The 21,606-nt window shown below is 39.7% G+C and overlaps 2 protein-coding genes across 3 annotated transcripts in view; one reads left to right on the top strand and one right to left on the bottom strand.

Moving 5' to 3' along the window:
* The window catches only part of TENM3 (teneurin transmembrane protein 3), a 1,264,183-nt gene that overhangs the window by 576,677 nt on the left and 665,900 nt on the right, over positions 1–21,606 (bottom strand). The gene's annotated exons all lie outside the window — the stretch shown is intronic.
* On the top strand, positions 12,887–14,956 carry LOC144328887 (putative CENPB DNA-binding domain-containing protein 1). Its single transcript, XM_077934189.1, has 2 exons — positions 12,887–13,014; positions 13,774–14,956. The coding sequence occupies exon 2, from the start codon at positions 14,046–14,048 to the stop codon at positions 14,811–14,813; it is 768 nt and encodes a 255-aa protein (XP_077790315.1). The 5' UTR covers positions 12,887–13,014; positions 13,774–14,045; the 3' UTR covers positions 14,814–14,956.

The raw sequence follows: 21,606 nt of genomic DNA, 5'->3' as shown, positions 1-21,606 counted from the left end.
GTGCACAATGCAGCTGCTAAATTGATAAGTGGGGCAAATCCAGCTGGAGTTTTATTGCCTCTCAATTTGAAAGAAGTCCCTCTGAATTGAGTGGAACATACTCCCATGTAAAAATACACAAAATTGCAGCCTAATTTTGGGAACAAAGGTTTCCTAGGAAGCAGGAGGAGGAACTGGGGGTGAAATTAATTTTAAGGAATTTGGGGTTGGATTTACAAGTTTCAGGGTAGATTAACTAAAAGGATTTTTGGGGTGGGGTGGATGCCATCCCTGCCTTGTACTCAGTTTGTGTTGTTCTGGAAGACACTTGTTTCTCAACCTCATATGTTTTCTTAGCATTAATGTTGTATTGCGGCAGTAAATGCACTTAGTGCTCAAACACCATCTGTAACATGCACTTAGTTTGTAGCCTTGGGTGTACAGCTTCCGGGTCATGTGGCCGGCATGACCAAGCCGCTTCTGGCGAACCAGAGCAGCGTACGGAAACGCCGTTTACCTTCCCGCTGGAGCAGTACATATTTATCTACTTGCACTTGACGTGCTTTTGAACTGCTATGTTGACAGGAGCAGGGACCGAGCAACGGGAGCTCACCCCGTTGCGGGGATTCGAATCACCGACCTTCTGATCGGCAAGTCCTAGGCTCTGTGGTTTAACCCACAGCGCCACCCACATCCCTACTTTGTCTGTAGCATCTTGTAATCAGAGTTATAGTGCCTATGACTGTGGAGGGTCTATTTAGCTATCAGACCAGACAGGCAGGATCAGAGCACAAAGGAACAGCTTTGGGTTGGTAGGGCCCTCGGGTGCTGCAGTCTTGGTGAGAAATGGGATTTGTAGTTCCCCATACTTTTGGGGGGAGCCAGCCACCACTGACTGGGAAGTGCACTTGCCATAGAAATTCTTTACTCAACACACACTTTTTTTTTCTGAGAAAGCACAGAAGTGGGGAGAGATTATCAATGGTAAGCATAAGCCCTGTTAAACTTTTCAGTTAATTACTTTAAGATGCAGAAGAGTATGTAAGAATTATCATCTTGAATATAAATGAATGAACTACTCAATCTGACTCTTGCCCCTTGTTACCTGCACTATTTCCTCATAATCTGCTTTCCTACATAGGGTAGCTAGTACAGTGGCCCATATGTTGTAACACTCCTTAGGCATATATAGCAAAGCTGCTAAAAGTACACTGTATTTGTATTATGTATTCCTGTGCTTTCTGCAGTTCTTATGAGTTTCTGTGGGCTCTTGCAAGTAGAATCCCTCATCATTAAACTTAAACTCTAATGACCTCATGCTTCAGCTGCACTGTTTTGTTTTCCCCCAGCAAACCTTTTCTAGATTCTTTAGTCTCCTGGACAGCTGTACAGGATTACCAGTTGCTTGCACAGCTTAGCTAATACAATTGCACAAATATTATCTAGCAGGTTTTATAGAACTTTGTAAAAGTAATTGTCAAATAATGATCATGCTTTGATTAAATAAATATGCCACTGCAGCACTAGATTGCACATAATTTAAGTATGGCATGAATAATTTGTTAGAATCTCTGCCATTCTATCTCAGCAGATTTAAACTGAGGATACATTTATTGAAAAAGCCATTCTGCTTTGCAGATTTGACGGTTAGCTGTTTTCTGAGTGAACCTGACATTATTCCCTTCATTGTTTTATGCCAATCACACTTACTGTGAAGTGCTTATTACTTTATTGCTGAACATGGCAACATATATTTATTTAGCTTTTTATTTCACAATCAGCAGGCTATCGCTCACTTTATTAATCAAATCCAGCCTTGAGGATTATAAACATTTCTTTCAAGTTTCTCTAATTGCAGCTGCTCATAAATAAATAAATAAATAAATAATGAGAAATCAGTAATATATTTATGCTAGCACCTGTGCATAGTTTTTGTCTTTCTCCATTTATCATTGGCAAGAGATAATTAATGTGAAACCCCCTTCATTCAAGTCTGCACCTCAAAAAAATATTCATGCTACTTTACAAGTTAACATAACCTTAAGGTTAATACAAAAATCAGGACATGACAACGCTAACAGAGAGACTTCCTAAATCACCTGACACAATGGACATGACACTGAAATCATCTACTTTCCCTCTTACTACAGACTATTAATCACCTATAATGAACAAAGAGGTTTGGACAATTATTATGAAAATGTAGCCTCAATAAGAGCAACTTTTATGTTTTAACCATTCTAGGGTTCTTTCTCTGTCTTCCAGGCATGAGGAAGATTGGCAAGTTTGGGAGACTGGAAGCAAAAAAGCAAGAAAAGAAAAGAAGATATATAGGGAAGGTGGTGCCTTTTCCTGTTACAGTGGTACCTCGGTTTTCGAGCATCTCAGAAGCTGAATGTTTCTGTTTTCGAATGCTGAAAATCTGGAAGTAAATGCTTCCATTTTCGAACACACCTCGGAAGTAAAATGGCTTCTGCTGCGAGTTTTTCAATTTTCTCAATTGAACTTGCAGCCAGCCCTTTGCGTCTCAATTTTTGAACCTTTCAAAAGTCAAACAGTATTCCAGAACTGATTACATTTGAGAACTGAGATACCACTGTATATAGTGCTAAGTTGGACTTTGGAACTTTCAAGATTTCCTATACGTAACTATGTCGGTTTATAAAGTTAAACATAGCAGCTAGAAAAGAACTGCAATTAAACCAGATGAAGGGACTAATATATTCTACTTTGATTCCTGCACTGAAATTCAATGTGTTTGCTTGCATATATCCATATGCTATTTTAGGATGTGTAGATTAAAACAAAGTAGGAATGGGTGGGTCAATCCATTTCTGACCAGTGTTAATTTTATGTTTTAATTCATAAACCAGTTCTGTAATGTTTCTGCATTAACATTATTAACAAATCTATACCAACGAATCATATCTAAATTCATACTTATATACAATTACGTTCCAATATGTGTATTAGTCAGGGGAGGAGGTGCAAATTAAGCTATACAACTTAAAAATGCCAATCAAATTAAATTTATAGCAGCAGATATAACTGAGGGAAAATAGAAGGCTGAGGAACAAGCATTGGAGCAGAGCATGACCCAACATACAGATATATCATGAATCATCCATTAAGCATTGTTTGCATTTTGTCTTCATTGTTGCAAGGAATGCCTCAGAGCTTTGTATATTATATGCCCTCCCTAGGTGTTCAAAGAAATGTGCTCCGATGACAGTGATGCATATTGTTCCATTACAGGAATACAGATAGCAAAAGCCCTGAAAAGGTTTTCAGAGGCAAAATACATTTTCTGTAAAAGTTAGGCACCTAATAACCTGAACTCTGTGGATCAGATTCAGCTGCAGAGCTTTAGTAGTGATCTCGACCCCTGAGAATGAAACACATCCTATTTCTTGCAAACACCTTTTACATTATGATGAACTATGGTCAGTCCACAGGTGCATCTACCTACACAATTCCAGAGGCCCAAAAGTCACACAGGATGGCACACACATAAGGGAAGAGAACCTGCACTTTAATCATATTCAGAAGAAATATATAAGCCTTTTGTGCCAACTATTTGTCCCTATGCTGCAAAACATGGACCTTCTTTTTCTTTTAACATTATAATATACTATGAACTCTTGCAAGAATAACGGCTCATCTGAAACTCCAGGTGGGGACGTTTGCCGCATGGCGTGGTTGCAGTGGGTTTGGTGAGGCTACCATCATCCAGCATGACCAGGAGAGAGGATGGTCACCTAGCGCCATCCACCTCTGGCTGCAAGGGGCCTCTCAGGTAGGGGTGGACAGTGCCTGCAGAGCCAATGCAGAGCCTGCAGAGGCAATCAGTGGCAGGGGGCTGCAGAGGCAATCAGTGGCAGCCCACCCTAGACTATTTTAGGGGGTGGCCAGGTGCAGGCCACCCTATTGGCTGTTTGTCACTGGATTTTCCACCCACCCACCCAGTCTATTAGGGGTCCGCTCAGTGGAGGAGCAGGAAAGTGACGTATGGACCTTCTTACTCGGCTACTGTATTCAAAGCCAGGGAAGAATTTTCTCCTGCATGCAAATTGACCAGCTTGCAGGTTTTCGCCTACCTCATAGCAATCGTCACAACTTCGGTGGATAAGGCATTAAGCTAGATTGTTAGTCACAGGGATACCCCATTAAGAGGTGTCCAGGGGGTGCAACCCAAACCTTATCCTCCAAAGTTGTGACAAGTGCTATGAGGTAAGCAAAAAAGCCTATAGATTGGCCGATTTGCCTGCAGGGGGGAAAAATCATTCCTGGCCCTGAATACAGCAAGGACTGCATGCTGAATGCATGGGGGAAGAGTGGGGGAATCCAGTGTCGATCTGAGAAGGCCTCAGCCTGCTATTGCTAGCATTTAAGTTAACTGAATGAGGCCATGTCCATTGTCCTAGCTCTGCCCCTTCTCTACCTCTGATTAGCCCATTTGAATTGAACTTTTACACCAAACCAGGCAAGTGCTAGGGGAGGCTTCCACTTCTCCCAATAGTCGTGTCAGAGCAAAGATGGTTCTGGGAGCAGGCTGCAGCCACGCCAGACCTCAAACCACTGCTCCCCTGAAGCCCCTGGTAAGCAGCCACTGCTTTGGCAGACAAGGGTCCACATGTTTGAAAACAGAAGCCACACATGGATTTCCTTTGCAGTACTTAACAATCCTAATATTGGGGTAGGACAAGATTTTCCATGAGGCTCAGAGACATATTTGGGCTTGTAAAATATAAGCTATATTTTCCATGATAATTGATATCATTAATTTCGATATCGATAAATACAGATTGGTATACAACAGACTAAATAACTTCCTGTTTTATACTGACTGGGATGTGGTCGGTGTACAACTTGTTTATGTCACATACAAACTACTAATACTAGGTAATTAACCAGGACCACTGATATTGTTTGAGAGCTATCACAGATAAGAAGGTTGAGCGAGATAAATAAGAGAACACTGCAGGCACAGAGATGCTTTCAGTCCTTTGTCATAAGATGCTTTATACACTTTGAGTGCAATTTAGTGAAACTCTGGGTCACACTGCCTGTTATGAAGAATGCATAATGTGTAGCCATATATCCATTTCTTCTTTAATTAATTACAGATGTGAGAAAGTGCTGTTACTGGGATCACAGAACATGTCCCCAGCTGCAACTGGAATGAAAACTGCTCCCTCCCATTTCTAACAGTTATAAGCATTAGTTAAAAAGTTGCCATTGCTACCAATGGGAACCTTTTTATTGTGCTCGTAGCTTCAAAGGTAGATTTTTGTTCTGATCACGGCTGGGGATGGAATATATAAGCCTGCCTTCCCTTTGCACTGCATTCCCAGGATAGCGAGCATGAATTTCATTCATGCAAAATTGCAGAATATGACACATTTAACGTGTAGTTTTGCCCTCAATGATGCCTATGTGCCATCAACATTTATGGTGATTCAAACAACATACTAACTGTGCACTATGGTAACAAGCACTAATGGCTAACATTTCCTATTATTGTTCCTATAAAGTAGTCAAAATATTGTTTTTCTCATTTCTTTAAAAATACAGCAATTTACAAAAATAAAGGCTAGATTTGCTGGATTTGAGATTTGAGATAAACCAGGAGTAAGGACTGATTCTCATGGAAGCATGTGGCAGCTGTAGTTTTTAGTCTGTCTATACTGACTTGCAGCCAAGCTGCCATGTACTGAGCCAGTCATGCACATTCTGACACCAAGCACTAAACTCAGGACAGATTGGGTTTTGGCAGACATTTGTAACTGCTGACATCCTATACTAGTTGAGCACATGGTGTTGGCATGTAGACAACCAGATCAGCCTGTGGCAACACAGCTGTAAGTTATCACAGGTGGACTTGAAAATTGTGGTTGCCACAGGGCTGAAATGGCTGTATGAATGGGCCCTAAGTATAAACATAATGATATGCTCTGACCTTCACTGGCTGCTATCCAAAGAGATCTACATGAAACTGTGCAGAGGATCACAGCCATTCATTCTAATTAGAGTTGTGCAATGTGTAGCATTGCCTTTATAGACTGTGTACCACAATCACATGTGTCAAATAGCTATTGCCACAAGCAGTAGCTTGTGTCAAATAGCTATTGCCACAAGCAGTAGCTGGAAAAAGCAGTATTCCTGTATTTAAAAATAAATTATTAGGGGACACAGAAAACATTATAAGTGCATCTTTACTTAGAATTACATTCCACTGTGCAACCTAGTAGTCATTTTCTTATCAAACTATCTTTTAGCCTACTTAGTTTAAGAGAGAGAAATATGTCAAGTATTTAAAAGTTGATGGCTCTTGAATAAACAAAAAGTAAAACACTCTGGAATAGGCTGTAACAGTTAGTAAAGTAGCAAGCATTGAACGTGCATTCCTAACTCAAATATGAATAAAATGGGTCAGGGACGAGAACTAGAAGTAAAAACAAAGAATTTGAAAGAAGAAGCAATGAACAGCAAACATATTTCTTGTCATTATGTGAATTTCACCTGATTCAAAAACTGGCGCAACCCCAGAGCGTTCTCTGCACAGATGAGAGACGTTATTTTAATATCAGAATAGCTATCCACTACTTCTGATTTAAATTTCAAACTTTTGGTTATAACTGATATATATTTCTTGGAATATTTATTGGCAATAGTTTCTTTATCTCTCTACCAAGAGAAAATATTAAGCATTTTGTTGTATCCACCCTGTGAGCCAAGTTCCCTACTGTGCCTTCAAATCCACAGTGAATGAACCATATTTGGATCTGCTTATCAGAAGGAGACATTTAGAAAGACAATGAGTCTGTCCCGCTAGACGGAGGCTCCTGATGCTTTTAGATAGGCCTGTGGTGCACTGCAAAATGGGCCCTAAAATCAGTCTGACATGGTCGCTTAACAAGCTGTGGTATTAGCTCTTGGCTCACAGAATTTCTACTGTCACCCACAGGGCTGACGATGGCAGCCATCATAATTAGAATGCATGAATCAAAAACACCAGGTGAAGATTTTGCCTTCGAAGAAAGAAAAGGCAGAAGGAGGGAATTACCATGCCCTTTGACTACTAAGCTGATGCATGCAGCTGGATCAGTGACCAACAGTGACTGGGTGGATTATGCTATGGGGATCCTTGCTACAGTCTCATACTTCTCACAACCAGTGGCTGTCAAAGTATACACTGTGAACTGCTTCAAAGAAGTGATATAGCAAGCTTCAGGGAGAAAAAAATAGGCAGAAAGTAACCCTATTAAACATGGAAAATAAGATTTCAGGCTCTTCCTCAGGTTTAGCAACCAACTCCTTCTGAAAGTTGAGTCTATTCTATTAATTTGATCGTTCCAAATTAGCACCTAGAAAAGACCAAAAAACTTCAGTGCTTACTGAAGTGGAAAATCTATGTAATCTTAACTGATATGACCTTGAAGGGGGATTTGTTGAACTTTTCTAAGACTGAGATTTTTTTCCAATCCTTTGTAGGCTCTTGATTTTAAAATCTGCCTAACAAAAGATCTGCCAGGAAAGCTGTTATTACAAAGATGCTTCTCAATAGGAAGAAGTGGGCTAATTGCAAGCTCTTTGGTGAAATAAAAGGAAGGTTTTGCAAACAACTACAAAATTGACAAAATGCTCTACAATGCTCTTAGCAGAAAACAATAGGAAGAAATATGTGAAATGGCAAAGATGTCTAATATAAACAGATGCTATAAAACTAGTTGGAAAAGGCTATAAAAGATTTCAGATAATTCATATACAGTAATTGCTCCTCTGACCTTGATGTGACTGCAAATAGTCCATTAGCTTCCAAAATCTTGACATATAATTACACACTGAAAAATATTCTCCTATTTATTTTGACAGGTCCCACAATAATCCCTCATCCAATTTTTTTACAGATGATCTTTCCATTTGCAGTTTTTGGTTTTTAGTGAAATGTTTCAAATGAAACCATCACATAAAATTCTGAAACCCTAAGTGTTCCTAATTTTCCTTTTAGGCATTTGAGTACAAATGCTATGTCAGATCAGAAGTTTCAATATAATAGATATCCTTTATTTCTATGTCCTATCTGTAATTAAAATAGAGAGCTTTTACTCTAGAATATTTTTTTAAAGGAATCCCTATAGGAAAGTCTTTTGTATAGGTATTTCAAAGTGAGACACTGGCAACAATCAATAAAATTTAAATGCACTCCTCTAAGGTTTTTCTCACCATGACAAGGAGTTTAGGGATGTGTGGTGGCAAGAAGCACCAGGAAATAAATGCAAATACTGCATCTCTCTAAAATGCCTTTCTCAATCATGTCCATTTCAAAGAACAACAAAATCTTTACATATAGGAGGGGACCTTTCTGGCAACAATTGATTAGGTGATGAGAGAACTTATAAAAACACTTATATCACTGGTGCCAATTACATTCAGTTAGGTATTTGCTGTCTCATTCTGATCTGAGCCCCACATACATGCTGTAGGCTGCCTCAGCCATTTCAATGGAGCAGATATCCAAGTGCACATATCCCTTTAGCCAAGCTAACCTAATAAAATTTACATGGCACTGCTTCCTGTGCTTCTTGGCTGTATGTGAAAACATCAACAGGAGAGGAGAAAGTTTCCCATGCAGACACACATCTGGCGTCTCTTTCGGATCAAATGAATTCCCCTTTCTAAAGTGAATTCCCCTTTCTAAATACACAATTGTATTTATTTCCCATCATGAGAAATGGTCTGCTAATATTTAAATAAAATCTGTTTATTGAACTCCTACATTACATTTAGTACCTGCATAAGACTAAAGTCTTTAATCTTTTTTTTTATTAATTTGATGAATTTCATTCAGAATTACCTCGATCTCAGCAATATCTCTCATATTAGTGTTCTGTCAGAAATGGCTCACACAGTGGGGCAGAGCTGTGACTCTAGCTTCCTGGTAGTGCTGTTGCTGATGCTTACTAATTGGGGGGGGGGGAGGGCAATCCAGGAGCATCAATGTGGTACCCTCCCCCCTGTCACTTTGCCCCCTCCCTCTCTCTTCTAGCAAGCAGATATGCAGTAAATTTTAAAAATTATACAATCTTCATTTCGAAAAACTAACTCCTACCTAGATTTATATTAACAGTTTGCTTAAAAGTCCTACTGAGTTTAATGATACTTACTCAGATGCAAATGTGAATCGGTTTTGTAACCTAAATGTGTGTTCAGATTTATTCTCTATGTAAACAGTTCTAGACTTCTCTAGAGATTGTATCCAATGGTGGCATTGCAGTGCTAGTTTTGCAAGGCAGGACACCTCATTTTCACCCATTGCAGTCCTTTAAAATATCCCACACACATTCCATACTATTTCAGAAGACAGGGACGCGGACTTATAAAAAATATTGGGGGGGGCCCGGGAAAGCTCATGAATAATAAATAAGCTCATGAATATGCAAATAAAGTGGCGCCGCCTCCTCGTGAGCGAATAGGGGAGAGCGTGCTGCGCCTATTAATCAGCTCCAAAGGAAATTGGGTGGAGCTTTTGCTCGGGAGGGAGGGCAGGAGGCATGCAGCCCGCCCTTCCCTGTGCATTTTGGGCTGGGGGAGGGGCGGCGATGGCGCTCTGCTGGAGGGGCGCCGGAGATTATTGGGGGGGCGGAGCCCCCCCAAACGAATTTTTGAGGGGGCTCGGGCCCCCTCAAGCCCCATGGAGTCGGCGCCTATGTCAGAAGATCACCCAAAGCTTAGGAGAAGCTTTATGGGCTCCCATGGGGGCTGCTAGTACAAAGCCATTACTGGACACAAACCTAGACACAGACTCATCCCTGCAAATGTAGACTGAATTGGGTGGTCACTTAGGGTTAGAGATATCAGTGATCATAGCTGCTTTTTTCTTCTTTTTTCCATTCTGGCCCCTGCAATCACAGAAGTGGAAGCTGACCGTATTTGCCACTGTCCAGTTTATAAATCCATTTGTGAATGAAAGTGTTACACAAAAGAGTTTTGGATTTTTTGTGAAGAGCGTTATTGTGAGAAGGAAAAGAAGAAGGGAGCATTGAGGAGGAGCTCTTATATTTATGCACAGATTATTCCTACCACTAACGGGGGGGGGGGGGGGGATACACTAATATAGTTCAGCACTGCACAGAAACTTGGTATGGCTTTCTGAAGCATACAGGTGGAGGATCTGAGTAGATCTTGACTGTATGGACAAACTGTACTATATCTTCATTTTTTTAATAGAAAAAGGAGCAATAAAAAGAATAAATTTGTAAGACTTCTTACTAAATAATCCCAGGAATGGGGACACATATCCATGTGTGTGGATCTCTGGATTGAGATCTCTGTGGGGAAGCAGACAAGGAATATTGCTCCGTTTTGCAGAAAGAAATGGGGAATTATAAATATCTAGAGTTGCAGTTTTGGAAGCAAGGAAGGAAAAAATGTACCCAAATAGTAATGTATCCTATTTTCAGTGAAAAATAGTTCATGATCCACAATGTAACTATGTACATTCCGAGGCTTTGTGTTCTTATTGCAGCAGAAGTATTTTGCCTTTTTTATCTGCGCATAAGGCTATATGATATACTGTAGTGAGTGCCACTGCCTTTGTCATTAACATATATGAACACACACAAAAGAGCACTTTCTTTCTAGGGAATAGAGACTATCGGGAGCATGGCAAGTTTTGATAAACTGGTCATCTTTTTCAGGAGGGAGGGGAAGGAAACAGGGACACTTCTGTGTTATTTTTATAATTTGTTGAAAATAAATTAAAATTTATAAAAAACAAAGACCGGGAGTGGTTACATTCCTTCAGTGTGATATGTATTAAATGAATGAGTTAAAGCGTGACTCAGTTTAATCCTTTATAGACAATCAATCCAAAAAAGTACTTTACCAATGAATGGCAAGAAAACAAGATGATGTTGATTATGAATTATGGTACATTCTAGGACATTTAATCCTGTGTGGACAAACGAATAACATTATGCAATGAAGCCATAATAGAGGAGACTCTTAATCTTAGGCTTGTGGGTTCAAGCCCCATGCTGGGCGAAAGATTCCTGCATTGCAGGGGCTTGGACTAGATGGCCCTCGTGGTCCCTTCCAACTCTGCAATTCTATGAAAGAGGAAAACATAAATGTGTAAAAGACAAAACCAAGGTAGGAGGCAAAATGGGTCTAGTGCCTTCTTGTCTCCTTCAAACTTGGAAAGTTTTAATTGCCCAGAATGTTTGCGACTACATCTCCGACCATAAATATTTTATCTCCTACTATTACATCATAATAAATCACTTGATAATGTTTGTGTCTTTTGCTCAAATGTACCCATTATGGTAACTAAAGCATATATGAGGCTAACTCATTCACTCTTAGCAAAATTAAGGAGTACTGTGCTTGATAGCTGATCTCTAACAGTTTCCACTCAAGGGGTACATTATATTTTTGCGTAACCCGATACAAAGGAATTCTAACTATGGCACTCATCCTCTGATTACTGACAAATGGGCTTGTGCCCTATATTAAAGATATACAGAAGCAACCACCTTCCTTCCCACCCTGCCTTGACTAAAACCCCCCACTAACATCCAACGGCCTTGGGAACAGAACAATATTTTGAGGTCTACAAAACTATTTTTGAATGCCTTGATTAATTCAAAGGTAAGTAAAGAATATCAGTAGACATATGGTATGTTACTAGAAACATGCAGTCATAGATTTAGCAGGGGAAATACAGCTGCCTTCATTTTCACCCATCCCAGGTTGTCAAACATCATTCCAAGGATCCTAGAACAGGTGTGGATTTTTCTCAGCACACATTCTCCTTTCTGCATCTTCCAATTCCTTTGATGTCTCTGGGCATTGGGCCTTTGCCCTTAGTCAGTATGAGTCTCCAATCTGCTACCTGATTTGTCCCCCTTACTTCAGCAGCATTTTTCCTCATTGGAACATCTTTCTACTCAGATTCCTTGCAAATGCATCACATATTTTGCTTACTGAATCAGGATATTGATCTTCCTGTACTTCCTTGTGAACTTTATACCCCTTAGACATGGTACACTGTTTGTTAATATTCTGCATTCTATTGGCTACTCATCTGTCAGCAGTTAGAGCGTACAGTGATATTCTATCACAATATAGTAAATAGCTATGCGGAGCTGGCCTAAGTCAGTTTTCATTTCATTATTTATTTGTATTCCACTTTTCCCTCCTAAAGGGAGTCAAAGCTGATAGTGATATTATATCAAAATGAATACAATAATATTAAAAGACAACCAAATAGTAAAAGTGTTACAATAACCTATCAATACCATTTCAATCCAACATTTTTGCATTTGGACATGGTTTGGAATCTGTAGCTAGTCCAGAATGTGGCTGCCAGGCTTCTGACTGGAACAGCCTAGTGAGAACACATTATACCAGATATCTGAAGCAGCTGCACTGGCTGCCAGTCAGTTACTGAGTCAATTTCAAGATGCCGGTGTTGACATCTAAAGCCCTATACAGCTTAGGACATAGATACTTGAAGGGCTTTTACTTTACATACTCTATGATCAGCTGCAGATAACCACCTAAAAGAGCCATATTGGCCAAGTGTACATTACATGGCAGCACATGAGAGGCCATTCTCAGTCATGGCACCCTGATTATGGAATGCCTTCAATGATTAAGGCTCAAGCCTTTTCTGCTGCCTATTAAAAATATTTTTATTCTCCCAGGCTTTCAAGTCAATTACAGTGGTACCTCGCAAGACGAATGCCTCGCAAGACAAAAAACTCGCTAGACGAAAGGTTTTTCCGTTTTCGAGTTGCCTCGCAAGACGAATTTCCCTATGGGCTTGCTTCGCAAGACGAAAACGTCTCGCGACTTTGTTTCCTTTTTCTTAAAACCGTTAAAACAAAGGGTGCTTAGCTTGAACAGCTGCAGTTGCAACTTGACTTCGAGGAGCAACTGTTAGCACGTGGTTTGGTAGCCTTTTCTCAGACTTTGCTCACTTTTGAAGCTTTTCCAAAACTTTTCCAGAACTTCTCTTGCATCCATTTGGTAAGTTAAACTTTTAAAACTTTTTTGGGGGGGTTTGGATTTTGGGTTGGGGTGTTTGGGATTCAAGGACTTGGTGTTGTGGGGGGGGGGTTGCGATAATCTGGGAGCTTGTGGGGCTTTTTTTGGAATTTTTATGATTTTCTGTGACCATTGGGCCAGGTTGTTTTTTTTCAAAAAAATTTTCCTGAGTTTGAATTTCTGAGTGCTGGCTGGCTGGGGGAACAGTTGGAGAGGTTTCTGCAGGAATCTGGGAGCTTGTGGGGCTTTTTTTGGAATTTTTATGATTTTCTGTGACCATTGGGCCAGGTTGTTTTTTTTCAATTTTTTTCCCTGAGTTTGAATTTCTGAGTGCTGGCTGGCTGGGGGAACAGTTGGAGAGGTTTCTGCAGGAATCTGGGAGCTTGTGGAGCTTTTTTTGGAATTTTTATGATTTTCTGTGACCATTGGGCCAGGTTGTTTTTTTTCAAAAAAAAATTCCTGAGTTTGAATTTCTGAGTGCTGGCTGGCTGGGGGAACAGTTGGGGAGGTTTCTGCAGGAATCTGGGACCATTGAGCCATGTTGTTATTTTTTGAAATTTTTTTTTGTCTGGGTGGGGGAACAGTTGGGGAGGGGTTTGCAGCAGTTGGGGAGGGGCTGGGGGAGCAGTTGGGGAGGGGTTTGCAATTTCTGTGTGGTGGGTGGGTGGGTGTCTGTGGGAACAGTTGAGGTTTTTGAAGACATTGGTGATTTTTGAAGCTTTTCCAAAACTTATTTTGCAGCCATTTGAGGTTTCTGAAGACTTCGGTGATTGATTGTTGAAGCTTTTCCAGAACTTCTCTTGCATCCATTTGGTAAGTTAAACTTTTAAAACTTTTTTGGGGGGGTTTGGATTTTGGATTTTGGGTTGGGGTTTTTGGGATTCAAGGACTTGGTTCTGGGTTTTAATTTCTGTGTGGTGGGTGGCTGGGTGCTTTTGAATTTTTTGGATTTGAAGCACATCACTGATTTCTTTTTCTTTTTCTGAGTTTACGAAGGTAAGAGCTGTGCTGCCATGGGACCCAAGAAGACTGCTGCTGCGGTGGCCGGCGAGAGGAAGAAGGAGAAGGTGACGCTGGAAATGAAGAAGGAGATCATCCGGAAGCACGACGGCAGAATGCGTGTGACGGACATCGCCAGGGAGTACGGGAGGAATCCATCAACCATCGGGACCATCCTGAAGATGAGGGAGAAGATCCTGGCGACTGATGCAGCCAAGGGAGTCACCAGGATCGTGAAGAACCGCCCAGCTGTTCTGGAGGAGGTCGAGAAGTTGCTGCTCATCTGGATAGAAGAGAAGCAGCGTGCAGGGGACACAGTGTCTGAGGCCGTCATTTGTGAGAAGGCCAAGGCCTTGCACGCTGACCTCATCCGGGAACAGCCAGGAACCTCAGGCGAGCCAGAAGTCTTCAAGGCAAGCAGAGGTTGGTTTGACCGGTTCAAGACAAGATCTGGCATCCACAGCGTGGTCAGGCATGGAGAGGCTGCCAGTTCTGATGTTCCTGCGGCTGAAGACTTTGCAGCGGAGTTCCTGGAGGTTGTGTCCTCCAAAGAACTGAGGGACATTTGCCAGAAGTGGAAAGATGTGCAGGCTTTTGCACAGTGGCACCACCCTGACAAGGACCTGACACGTGACCTTGCGAACACTTTTGATACGAGGGTCATGTCGTCTTTCAGGGAGGTGCTGAAAAGGCGGATGAAGCAGCAGACTATGGACAGGTTCTTGAGCAAGAAGCAAAGAGTGGAAGAGGAGCCTTCTTTGAGTGGTCCCCCAGAGTCTTAGAAAATGTACTGTACACTTTGTTGATTTTTAAATGTTTTTCTGTCATGTTTATAAAGTTAATTTATTTTCCCTTCAATTTTTGAACTGCTCTTTACAGTATGTGTGACTTTAAAGAGCAGTTAATAAACTGTTGTTGTACCAAATTTGGCTTTGTTTGGACTTTTTTTGACCATAGGAACGCATTAATTGATTTTCAATGCATTCCTATGGGATTTCGTGATTCGCAAGACGAAAAATTCGCTAGACGACAAAACTTGCGGAACGAATTAATTTCGTCTTGCGGGGCACCACTGTAGTGGAGGAATTGTTTGACCCTCCTTGCAGAAATGCTGATTTTGCTATTGTTATCTTGAAGGTGGCTTACTTATTGTTTCTTGTTTTATGATTTTGTTGTAATCACTTTGAGATTTATTTTAAATGAAGAGTGGCACATAAACTCTGTGTGTGTTATATAAAAGTTATATAAAAGTTATATAAGTTATATAAAAATATTATAATATTTTCCATAGTATTCCCTAAGCAGCATAACATATTATGCATTTTCTTGACCTTTGCTACACATTAAGCAGATCTCATGATAGAACTGTCTGAAGTGATGTCTGGATCTTTGTCCAGAGAGGTTACATTTAAATCAAAACCTATAAATGTGTAAAGTCAACTTTTAAAATAGACTTAATCTGTATACTACATTCCTCTTGCTAATTCTGAATTTCCTTACCCAAGGTGCTTTCTTTCTCCTATGCCTTTTAGATTGTGGTGAAAGTATGTCCACCTGTGTTACTATAAATTATTGCTATCTCATTACTCACTCATTTATTTATTCATTTAAAGAATTCATATACCAGTTAATTGCAAAAGTCTTGAAGCAGTGTATAAGAAATACAATACAGGAAAGATAAAAATTGGTTAAAATATGGAGGACCACTAACCGGCTTCCTCAAAGACCTTCATCAGCAGGCAGGGATATAAGGGATTAGGCGGTCCTTTGATATACTGGGGAGCCACTCATCTTCTTAAGATCTTGATCATTAGATAGCCTCCCCCTGAAGCTCCTCCTGCAACCCCCCCCCCCACTCTGGATAGTTGGAGGACCTCCCAGAACCAATCTGGAGGCACAGGAGAGCTAGTGAAGAAGGGGAAGAAAGGAAATTACTATTATGTGAGCAGAATGCCACAAGTGCAACACTGGATGTCACCCACTGAAAGGTAATACTAATATCCACTGTACTCCACCATTACATTTCTTTATCCTCTGAAAGGGGGGCAAATTGTTTTAAGTTTATTATGCCTGTACCTGATTTAAAAATATGATCCTGTTCAAATCAATTATTTGTGTTAATTAAGATGAGATGACCTTTGCTATTGACTCCCATTAGTAAAAATACCCTTAATTGCTGTATCTGCTTATTTATGTAAATAAAGACATAAAATATATAGAGTGTTTTCTTTTGGCATTCTCTCCTGCATATGTTTCTCATTACTCTAAGATGGTGACCATATCACCCCTTTTCATGGTAGTCATCTATCATTACAAACACACCTGGAGTGGAATTACTAGTAAGATATTAATAAAGAGGTAATTCCATTCATGAAAAGTCAGGTTGCCTCATTTGATTTTTTTTTTCATCCTTTCAGAACCAAACATCTGTGTTGATCACTTATATACAGGCACTTGGACATAAGTCTTACTACATTCTGCGAGAGGGAAGAAACAGAGAAATGACTTACAACTATAAACTGCAGGCATGTACTACCTGTGACTACTGTATGCTCAGCAAGCCCATTGTTTTTGTTTCCTGCCTGGAAGGAGGTGGCAGAGGAGGTGCATGTCTAATGTTTGGCAGGTCACAGAACAAGGCTGGTGGGCTGTATTCAGCTTTGTGGGCCACAAGCTGGCATCCTGTCTTGATACTTTCCCTGACAATAAGCCTGCTCCAAGTACATAAAATAATATGTATCTTGATCTCAAGATGATCAAGGCACAGGCACTGAACAGATTTACACTTGGAACAGGGGCTTTGGGTTTACCATTTGGTAAACAATACATTCAGCAGATACCTTGAAACCCATTTTTAATTTTTAAAAGTCGAGTCTCTGGGCATCATGGTTGCAGACATAAACTTATTAAGATGGGGCTGACTATTTCAGGTTCATCATTTTTGTTTCTCCCCACTATTTTGCCTTTTTACCTTTCTTTCTTTCTTTCTTTCTTTCTTTCTTTCTTTCTTTCTATCATTTGACTGCCTCTTTCTCCATATATATTGCCAGAGATATATATTCCCTGCCATTTTGAGCATCTTGGCTCAAAAAACCTCTATGTAGGCCGAAAAAGATGTACTAAGCAGAAGTCAAGTCACACAGGACGGACTTTTCCAATTCAACAAAGGTGAGCAGCAGGACAATGTGTACTGGAATGTTGGGGTTTCCTGTGCACATGGCCCCGTCCACAAATGTTCAGACAAACGCCTGAGCACACATTGTTTCTGATTATAAAGTGTTAATTCTATACAGCATTAACAACAGTTACATATAAAATATGCTTTGTTGTGCTTTTGTATCACATTTAGAAAGAAAACCTCTCAAAATAGTGACCTGAATTGGTCTATGATCCTATTCACTTCAAAATATTTCAGCAGAAATTACCTCTGCAACTGGTATGCATTTCATGACATGCCAACAATAAAATGTTGAGCCTATCAGAATAAGCAGTAATAATATATGGAACCATGCAACTATTACAGATTTCAGCCTCTATTCTTGTATTCCATTTAATAGCCTTCATATCTTTCTAGGTTATCCATTTTCTTCATGTTCTTTCTATATGTTTGAACTTTAAAAGTACGTGTAACATTTAAAAACAATTGTAATGAGCGTCACATGATACAGCCATATATGGCTTAGTCCACTGATTTTCTTCTTTAAAACTCCTTTACTGTCAATCACTCTACAAGGTCTCTGTCAGAGGTCTTTCTAAGTTCTGGTACTGAAGTCCTTTACAATTAGAATTCCAGGGATTAAACCTGGAATCATCTACATACATACAAAACCTTTACCTTTATGGCCCCTCTCAAGACAGGTTCATGTCAAGTGAGCATTTAAAGCAGTGTTTTACATTACTTACATTACATTAAGAGGATATTCATGCTAGCCTGAAGAGTTAAGCCACATGCCTGGTTAAGCAAGTTCCTTTTGCATAACAGGATTATTATGTGGCACAAAACAAGGACTTTCCTCAGGTATAATAAGGCTATAGCATTTCTTATCTTCACACAGGGTCAAAGGATCTGTGAGAACTGGTGCAGAACAGCTGGAGTCCTGGACCTCTGCCTTTTTTCTGCTTCTTAGGACACGAACACATTTTGTGCACTAAGCTCTGTCATCTTGACTATTTCGTGACTGACCTCTGTCATTGTCATATCTGTAAACAGAGTGGTTGTTGAGTGCACTTTTATGTAGTATATATTTTGGCACACCATGTGGTCTGAATCTATTACCCAAGTGGCTGCTACAACAAAACCTGTTTCTTTGGCAGTCAAAGAAACAGCACATCCTCTATCAGGTTTTCTCCCAATGCTTGTGATTGGCTAGACTTTAAAGGCCTCACCAAGAATGAGTGAATGCCAAGAGCCATGGGGGACTAGTGTATCATTGACAGACACAGATGGAATAAAGATGATATGGTAAGTACTACTGCAGGCTCAAGCTGCAGGTGATGAAAAAAAGCTTGCAATATGTACTTCAAAACAGAAGAGGACTGGCAAGGATGGTACATGTCAGGATTTCTTCAATGGTTCAACCTGTCTCCCTGGGCTTTGCTATAGGAATATTAACAATATGAACAAAAATGAACAAAAATGTGGAGGCATCTTGATTTTCACAGTACACATGTAAACAGAGTATGATGCCACCAAGCCCCTGAAGATCCATCCTAAAATTTGTACAGAACTATTAGACTGTGTCCCCAAACCACTTTCTTGAACCCACTCTTCACTTCAGAATCACTTTTATCAAAGTATTATAGTTACCATTTTAAACACAGACACTAGTCCTGATAGTTGTTAGTGAAAAACAGACAAGTGTCTATTTCTGCTGTGTTTTGATGTGGTTCGAAGATGCTGAGTTTCTCAGAGTCCAAAGTCCAAATAAAAAATGCCTCATTGTTGACACAATGGGGGTAAGTTAATAGTTAAAAACATGAGAAGCTAAATTAGGGGACTCAGTGTAGGGGGCTAAGTGTTACTGCCCTAGGAAAACTGTTCCATAATCTGGACAGCACAACTGACAAAGTCTCTCCCTCTCTCTCAAATTTCAAACAGTAGGGGAATACAGAAGCTTCCAAACAGTAGGTATCTTTGACTATATACCGTACTCCGGTGCCAGGCAATTTGAAGGTTTAAAAGTCAACACCAGCACCTTGAAGTAAGCCCAGAAACAAATTGGTAACTAGAACATTTGGGGTAGGATTTAGAAGTAATATGCTCCAACCTCCTGGTCTCTGTAAAAATATGGAAGCTGCATTTTGGATGAACTGAAGCTTCTGGACCCTATTCAAAGGTAGCCCCACACAGAGTACAGTAATCCAATTTGGCATACTAACCAGAGTTAGTAAAAATGCACTCCTGGCCACAGCCCTCACCAAAGCATCAATAATTTTCTATAACCTCCAGTTTCATTAATTTTCAGAAAGAAAAAGAAAGTAGTTCTGGGGCAATTCACTAATTCTCAGCTCCAATTCTGTTTTAATCCTTTATCTATAAACAAACTTGAGTTCTCTTTGATTCTTGAAAAGAATGATTTCTTCACATTTGAGAAAGATTTATAAACAATAAAAGTATATTTCAGAACAAATACAGTTCACATGCTGGTACTGCACCACTTAAGAGAACAAACAATACACATTCTTGCTTTCAAATCCTAAGCTAGTCTTGAATTGGTGATCTGAGGAGTGAAAATCCATCTCTACTATGGAGTTACAAATACTGGTTTCCTTTATGGTGCTGTGGTAGGAATTATTAAAATTGTTTCACCAATGATTTGTTCTATATGATTCATGCTGCATTTGTAGTGTTCTATTATGTTCTGTCATGTTATTATTATTTATTTTTGTACGCTGCTTTGGGATTCATTTGAATGAAAAGCAGCATACAAATATAATAAATCAAATAAATCAAATCAAAATAATGGACCGTATGCAGAGTTAAATGAGCAGTAGTCCATTTGGGCAATGAGGCAACTCTGCCCACTCCTCCCCAATGTAGCTCACTGTGTCTCCTGAAAACTCCCCAAGGAATGGTTTGGTATATAGAGGAGGGACGCAGTCAGTAGTTTAACACATGTTTTGCATGTAAAAGATCCTAGGTTCAAAACCCCAACAACTCCTGCCAAAACTCTGCAGAGACACTGCCAGTCAGAGTAGACAATCCTGAGGTAGATGCATCAATGTGTCAGACTTAGTATAAGGTAATTTCTTACGTTCCTTGTATAACTTTGGATATAACTCATTGAATGCCAAACACCTCAAGCCTATAGCAAATGCCTAAATACAAAGCATGATGTAGCTTTTAAGAAATATTGGGGTAATCAGAATGCTAAAACCTGTGCATTTTGCAACAGAATTTATTGAGGCAATAATGTGTAAAAGCCATGCCTAGAATCTATAATTTGCTGGCTCTAATTTGTAGTTCTGTTTCGGAATCAAGGCTGCTCGAATCTGCGGGCTCCACTGGTGCTTTTCAAGAGACCTTGTTATTGACGACAGAAGCTCCTAGCAAACAAGAAGCACATCTCTGTTAAATCAGCAAGTGATCTGTTACATATGCAGTGGCACACTATTATTAGTGTTGATCAATCATGGCACACACACATAAATGACAGTAAATAGCCTATTAGATCTTGAGCAGTTGTTTGTGTTACCCCTCATTATTAAATGTCACAACTGGAAGTGGCTTTGTATGATAGCTTTGAGAGATAATCCATCGCCACTATGTAAACTACTTTTTAAAACTGTGACACATCAATAACTGTGGCAACGTTAATATACAGGAAGTATGCTAATAATGAGGGCTAGACTTTAAAATTATGTTTAATCATTTAAAAAAAAGAAGAATCAGCATACAGCTGCAAGCAACTTAAAAAAAAAAATACAACACAGATACTCCAGAGGTTTGCAAATAGAGAAGATATCCAGGTTCAAAAATTCTAGCTAGGTCTGTTACAGTAAAATCTCTCTGAGTAGCTAATTCCTCAAATATGACTTCTAAGGAAGAAGACAGAGAATGGCTCCTTACTGCTGACAAATCCCATGTTACCCTGCCCTGGCCCACAGAGGAAGAAATAAGATAGATAGTCCGGTGCAACTCCTCAGACAAGGTGCTAGTTTATGTAATTATTTAAGATTATTTAAAATTGTTGTAAAGAAAGTCACTTTGAGTTTACTTTTTCTTTTAAAGTGACTACTAAGAACAACAATAATAGATCATATATTGATTTCTGTTATTAATATACTGGCCAGAAACTGGAATAAGGACCACCTGCTGAAGGTGTTGGATCTTAAAAGCAAGGCTTAATATGAAAGTGACTTCTATAAAAGGCAGTGGGAAGAAAAGTCATCAAAATTACCCTTTGATGAATAAGGATTTGATGTTGGATTGACAGGAATACTTTCTTTTCTGTGAAGCCTTATGTTTTCTGATCATTTCTAAAATCTGATATAAAAGCTTGCTTTTCACGATCCTTTAATAGGCCCATTAAGATTCAGTACCAGTCATTATTTTCTTTTTATTAAGTGCAGAAA

This window comes from Podarcis muralis, chromosome 9, assembly GCF_964188315.1.
Source record: "Podarcis muralis chromosome 9, rPodMur119.hap1.1, whole genome shotgun sequence".
NCBI classification, from domain to species: domain Eukaryota; kingdom Metazoa; phylum Chordata; class Lepidosauria; order Squamata; family Lacertidae; genus Podarcis; species Podarcis muralis.
This window is presented reverse-complemented; position numbering and strand designations above follow the sequence as displayed.